Raw genomic sequence first — 7226 nt, 5'->3', positions numbered from 1 at the left:
ATATATATATATATATATATACATAGAATTTTATCTTTTTACATTAAAATAAAGATAAGCATTTGTATTTTTCAAAAAAAGAAACTTTTAGCATGTTTGTATTATCAGAAAAGTATATAATATTTCAAACACTTTCTTTTGCAAAAATTAAATTTTTAAATATCATTCGCAGGTCAGTATTGCGATCTTGATGTAAACGAATGTGAGTTGCACGGCAATTCTCTATGCAATAACGGGATCTGCATTAATACTGAGGGTAGCTACAACTGCTTTTGCCGGCCGGGCTTTTCCGGCGATCATTGTGACATCAATATCGATGAATGTTTGTGCGGTCCTTGCAAGAATAATGCTACGTGTCTCGATGGTATCAACATGTTCCAGTGTCTATGCCAACCAGGTTATACTGGTAAAACCTGCGAGATAGACGTGAACGAGTGCGACAGTAACCCGTGCCACAACGGGGCACAATGTGTCAATGGTATAGCATCGTACACGTGCGTATGCCCGGTTGGATTTCTCGGTATTAATTGCGAGATCAACGTCAACGAATGCGAATCATCACCTTGTATGAATCAAGGAAAGTGTATCGATGGCATAAATGATTACACTTGCGATTGCAGTGATACTGGTTTTGAGGTAAAGCTCCTTTTAGTAAATTAAAAAAATAATTTGCTGTTATTATCAATAAAATAGAATCTTTTTTAAAGTGCACACAGCTATTTTATGATTCCAATTACTTTTTACATTTAGTCTTTTTATTTAATTTAATATATTAAATATTTAACTTGTAGGAATTAATAATTTTAAGAAATAAGTTGAATTATAATTTCGTTAATTGTTATTTCTAATTATATTTAATTCAATATTTTAATTTATTTTTACATATTATTTAAATCTAATTTAAAAAGTAAGAATTTTATTAAATTTAATTGTTTATTTATAATTAAAAATTTTTTAAACTTTGATTTTTAAGGGTCTACATTGTGAGAATAATATCGACGAATGTTTGCCACAACCGTGTGTAAATGGTGGACTGTGTCTGGACGACATCAAAAGTTACAAATGCCAATGTTATACCGGCTACATTGGTAAGAACTGTGAAGTAGATGTAAACGAGTGTGAGAGTTCGCCCTGTCAATATAATGGCACTTGTCTTGAGCGATCAAACAAAAACCTTTACAAAAGTGAGGCTCTAAACTTACCTGCGATCTTTACCCAAGAATTCAATTACACCAATGCCAGCGGGTAAGCCTTTAAATAACTCTTTCAGCTAATTCCTAGTTTTTCTCTTATTTTATTTCAAAATTTAATTCAGAAATATTCCACGTTCCATAAAATGCGCAACGCATTGAGAAGATGACTTGAAATCTATAATTTTCGGAATATTTTTTTCATATTTTATCGAATGTAAAAGGAATAAGTTCTTGAAATCTTGATAGATATGAGTGCCTCTGCGTCCAAGGTGTCACCGGCAAGAATTGTGAAGTGAATATCAACGAATGTGACAGCAATCCCTGTGGTCCAGGTACCTGTATGGATCGTATCGGCGGCTACACTTGTGATTGTGACGAGGGCTACGAAGGAGATCACTGCCAACACGAAATTGACGAATGCAAAAGATATAGTCCCTGCGAGCATGGAGTGTGCACAGACGGTAAAGCCGATTATTTTTGCAATTGTGAACCGGAATACGGTGGCAAAAATTGCTCGGTAAAGTTAATGGGCTGTCAAGGCAATGCCTGTCAAAATGGAGGCACTTGCTGGCCCTATCTAGTCGATGAGACCATTCACAAGTTCAATTGCACGTGTCCCAACGGCTACCATGGTGAAGTTTGTGATTATGTAAGTATTTATATTTCTTATTAAGCATTTTTTAAACAATTTTAATATAATTTCGAATAATTAAAAACATTCCGCATTTCAACATGAAACATGAAACATCGTTTTATAAATTCACTTTTAATTAACAAATTTTTTTATATCCAACAAAATTTTTGCTTTATTTACGAAACTTTTCTATTTTTATCATACTTGAAAAAATTTCGAATAATTAACAATCATTAGTCATTGAATGCAAAAAGTATTTATCATTCACGCTTAATTATGCTTTATCGCACATGTTAACTTTTTCCCGAAGCGCTTCTGGCGGAAGAAGGTGCGTAAACGCGTTCCGCTTGTACAAGCAATTTGATAAACATCTTAAGTGTTATTATTGCTCAATAAATTCACAGGTGACGACAATGTCTCTAAGCGGCAGCTCGTATGTCTTGGTGAATACCACGCGCGACGAGGGCTACGATATCCAATTTCGCTTCAGGACTACCTTACCGAATGGTCTGCTAGCTATTGGTAGGGGTGTGACCATTTATATTCTTCAGTTGGTGAACGGCAAACTCAATATACATTCTAGTATATTAAATAAATGGGATGGAGTCTTCGTTGGTAGTGGACTCAACGATTCCAATTGGCAAAAGGCCTTTGTAGCGATTAATGCGACTCATCTCGTTCTTTCCGCCAATGAGGAACAAACTATCTATCCCATCAGTCCCAATGAAGGTTCTAATTCATCGAACCACACATCTTTCCCTACGACTTTTGTGGGCGGAAGTCACATCAGCTCCTTGAGCTTCTTGAGAAGATTGTCTCGCTTACCTTCGTTTACTTTCTTTGTCGGCTGCATGGAAGATGTTGTCATCAACGGCGAATGGGTACGTTAATCAAAATAAATCAAAATTAATAATTATTAATTTCGATTTTTAATTGATGTATTTTCGATTGACGTATTTTTGATTAATAATCAGAAAATTTTAAGCTTTTTTGCTTTTATTTATTTTTATTGCTATCTATCTACATAATAACAATTTCTTTTGTCAAATTCTTAAAATCAATTATGTGTGTATCTTCATAATAATTTATACATTTCATAATATATTTCATGACATAATAATTTATACAACAACATTTCATGATTCCAAACTTTATCTCAGGTCTACTCCGGCACCACATCAAAAACTGTGTACATGGAGGATGTGGAAGCGGGCTGTCCTCGAGAAGCTCAATGCTCACCAAACCCTTGTAAAAATAGCGGTCACTGTACTGATCGTTGGCGTGATTTCTATTGCAAGTGTGAGCGTCCTTACCTTGGTCACACATGCCAGTACAACATGACAGCAGCCACCTTTGGCTACGAGAATATCACGAATGGTTACGTGACCGTAAGGGTCAGCGATGCGGCCAGACGTACTGTCAGCTCGGTCGTTGATATCTCTATGTTTATTCGCACACGGGAGAGCTACGGTGATATTTTCTATTTGGGTACGGAACCAGATTCTCAAGTCGATCAGAAGTCTCAAGAGAAGACCTACATAGCGGCACAATTGGAGGGCGGGGAATTGCGTGTGAGGATTCAATTTAACGGCACGGAAGCTTACACCGTCGGTGGTGTAAAGCTCAATGATGGAAACAACCATCTGATCCAAGTGGCGAGAAATGTCACTCTCGTTCAAGTGAAAATCAACGGTACTGAATACTTCCGCAAAACCATTAGTGCTACAGGTGATCTAAATGTTACCGTTTTCTATCTGGGAGGACTTCCACAGTCATCACGATACATTCGTCAAGTTGATAGTAGACAAATGGAAGTGCAACAAATGCCACAAATTAATTTCAAAGGCATTATCCAAGATGTGCAGATATCAAACGGTACAAGAACAATGGTCGTGGAATTTTTCCCGCTAAAGGTGATTAGAATCCTTTTTCATATATTAGCAATAATTATGTACAATATACTTTAGATTTATAAATAACTCTTATTTTCTCTTAGGCACAGGACATTCCTGCACTTATTCAATTCGGCAATGTCTCCTTCGATCCTGAAAAAGTCCTCGAGGGTGTGGTATCGGATGATGTGTGTGTAAGCAGTCCGTGCAATCACAATGGCACATGTCATGTCACGTGGAATGACTTCTGGTGTCAGTGCCCGCGGGGTTATACCGGCAAAACTTGCCAAGAGATGGAATTCTGTCAATTGCAAGACTGTCCGGCAGGATCACGTTGCCAGAACCTTGACGACGGTTACGAATGCATCGCCAACGCGACCTTTGACGGTATTTCCACTGTCTTCACGTATACGTACGGTCGCGTTACAGATATTGCCAGTGATCTACCACTTGATACCATCGAGATCACTTACCGATCCAATATCGGTGGCACGCTACTTCACATAGCGCCTCACATGGGTGACCAACATTTCACCGTGTCTGTCTTCAAAGACAACGTTACTGTATCCTGGCGGCTCGATTTAGAAAATCAAAATAATGTCTCTTTTGGTAAGAGTCAACCTGACGGAAATTGGACTTCATTGCTCATCAAACTGAATAACAATTCTGTGGAGTGCGGTTACGCTAATCCTACTGAAGAGCAGCCTCATATAAGTCTCAACTTTAGCTTCCAACTGTGGTATGATCTACTGGTAACAGGAACAGTTATCCTCGGTGGAATTTCCTCCAGTGCTTTATCCGACAAGGATACTTATCTTACTGTTGGATCTAGATCTGAGAATAGAAACGGAATTGAGGGCAATAGCGTGGATTATGAACATAGATTGACGACCATGCCTCCACATAGTATGATATCCGGTGCGTATAAAAAATTTTGATATAATAAAGAATTTTAATTAGCTTTAAATGTTATTACACGTTGTATGCAATAAATATTAAATTAAGAATAATATCACAGTTTATTTCATATCATTTAAAAAATGGAAACTTAAACTCCGAACTTTTAATCCCTGATTCTACTCGATTCTGAAAATTCGAGAAATTCAATCTTTATTGTTTTCATTCTAAAATTTTTAGTCGTCTCTGTAGAATTGATTCTCCCTTTCTTTAAAAAAATGTTTAATGTTTTTTTTTCTTGAAATCAGAAAATTATCCTTTTCCTTACATACACAGGAGAACCATTTAAGGGCTGTCTCGGTGAAGTACGTATCGGCAGTATATTGTTGCACTATTTCACCTACGAAGAAGTTTATCAGAATGCGAACTTCACCCCGTTGGAATATCTGGAATTGCAGGGTAACGATAACGCCACTCATCGCGACAGCATCGGTTGTCAATTGTGTTTCGACACGGATTGCCAAAACAATGGTTATTGTTTCGATAAGGCCAATAGTTACATGTGCGAATGTCCGGCAGGTTATGCCGAGGACGACTGTTCTTTTAATATCGACGAGTGCATCGACAACAAGTGCCAAAACGGCGCGACTTGTGTCGATGGTATTGCCAATTATACCTGCGTATGCAAGAACGGATGGCAAGGATGGCTGTGAGTATTCTCTTTTCTTTAAATTATTTTAGGTTTATATACAAGGAAGGATTAATATTTTGTGTGTGTGTGTGTGTGTGTGTGTGTGTGTGTGTGTATGTTAATTATAAAAGAGATTAACGAATAATAATTAATGAATAATAATTAATAATCAAACGTATTAAGCATATTATTACACATCAGTAAATATTTATAATTAATAGTCGGTTGATACAAAAAAGTCATACATTTTATATATAGGGGACATTTACAAAAAAATTCTGAATCATTTTTCACTTATATCAGAAAGTCATGTGAAGTCATATGATTTACATCATATCACACACAAATAAACTCACCTATACATATATCACAGCAGAAGAAGAAAGATAAATTCCATGAAATTGTAGTCTGTAACAATTAAGAAGAGATTACGATATCTCTCTTATCAAGTTCCTTTCTTATCTGATTACAGATGCGATAGTGACATCAACGAGTGCGTAACGCTTAGTCCGTGTAAACATGAGGGCATATGCGTAAATCTACCGGGCTCATTCAGGTGTGAGTGCCCTGATCAATTTACTGGTGAACTATGCGAAAGCTTCCGATTAATCACCTGCAAGAATGAGCCATGTAAGAGCGGAGCAACCACGTCTTGCTTAGACGAACCGAATCCAAAGACCGGTAATAACTTCACCTGCAATTGCGCACCCGGCTACGACGGCCCGACCTGTGACACACCCTATTGTTTCCACACAAAGTGCCAAAACGGAGGCAGATGCGAATTCCTCATTCCATATAAGGTATATCTCTCTTCTTTCTGCGTTTTTATATTTTGATATTCTAAGGAGTATAATGTGAATTTTTCTTGTTATATATTTAATTAGATTTTCTAAATTAGGTTCTTATTTGGAAGTTTCGAGAGATGAACAGTAAATTATAAAAATTAAAAATAATTAAATTTCTTGTCCATTTTAAATTCTAGATTCTTTGAGTTTCTGGACTAAAAATTTTAAACCTATAAGTTTTAGAAATCTCGAACATCTTTAAATTCTTAGATTTTATAATTATTTGGAATTATAATTCTAGTTTCATCTCTCGGGAATTCCTTGATATTCATTCTACTTAATCATTCTGCAATTATTATTATATAAAATAGGCGCCAAAATGCATCTGTCTTGTCGGTTACACTGGTACGTACTGCGAGATCAACATTGATGACTGCGCGGTGGATTCTGAGGGCAACGGGCCTTGCCAGAATGACGGCAAGTGCTATGACGGAGTGAACAAATATGTGTGCGATTGCCAGGGTACTGGATACTCCGGAATTAATTGTTCCGTCGATGTGAATGAGTGTCAGGATTTAGAGATCGATTGTGGGCACGGTAAATGCGAGAATCTGCCTGGTATCTATCAGTGCATCTGCGACGACGGCTATTGCGGCTACAATTGCGGCATGGCGAATCCATGCCAGGATGTGAGTCCTTTAATTTTCTGCCGAGAAAATAGCGCATTGATAAGTAACATGGAAAAGAAACTTGCAAAATTTTGATAAATTAAAAAATAATTTGGTATAAAATTTATTAGATAAGCTATATATATTAGAAATTTGAAAAAGTTTAATGAAAAATAAAATTTTAATGAGTCTTTATTAAAGTTATAATAATGAAAAAATTAAAACAAAAAAGTTTATAATAATTATTCGCACGTGTTTAATTTCTTCTCAATCATTATAATGCGTAAATAACGTTGTCTTAATATTTGATTTAGGATTTCTGCCACAATGGTGGCACATGCGAATGTGGTGACGATGGTGAATACATATGTCGATGCACTCCTAATTACACGGGACGAAATTGTACAGAGGTAAAATAAAATTTGAAGAAGATTTAAATATGTTCACAAATTATGAAATTAACTAA

At 36.3% G+C, this 7226-nt stretch overlaps 1 protein-coding gene across 1 annotated transcript in view; it reads left to right on the top strand.

The window, feature by feature from the left end:
* Positions 1 to 7226, top strand: part of LOC108691278 (protein crumbs) — a 30156-nt gene that overhangs the window by 22245 nt on the left and 685 nt on the right. The window contains exons 9-18 of the mRNA XM_018198951.1: positions 173 to 636; positions 974 to 1245; positions 1440 to 1842; positions 2232 to 2708; positions 2988 to 3740; positions 3824 to 4637; positions 4953 to 5325; positions 5780 to 6107; positions 6464 to 6781; positions 7075 to 7170. Coding sequence (XP_018054440.1) covers positions 173 to 636; positions 974 to 1245; positions 1440 to 1842; positions 2232 to 2708; positions 2988 to 3740; positions 3824 to 4637; positions 4953 to 5325; positions 5780 to 6107; positions 6464 to 6781; positions 7075 to 7170 — 4298 coding nt within the window. The remainder of the gene's footprint in view (positions 1 to 172; positions 637 to 973; positions 1246 to 1439; positions 1843 to 2231; positions 2709 to 2987; positions 3741 to 3823; positions 4638 to 4952; positions 5326 to 5779; positions 6108 to 6463; positions 6782 to 7074; positions 7171 to 7226) is intronic.

The sequence above is a fragment of the Atta colombica genome, unplaced genomic scaffold (genome assembly GCF_001594045.1).
Source record: "Atta colombica isolate Treedump-2 unplaced genomic scaffold, Acol1.0 scaffold105, whole genome shotgun sequence".
Lineage (NCBI taxonomy): Eukaryota > Metazoa > Arthropoda > Insecta > Hymenoptera > Formicidae > Atta > Atta colombica.
Note: the sequence above shows the minus strand (reverse complement) of the source record. Positions and strands in the feature narration are given on the sequence as shown.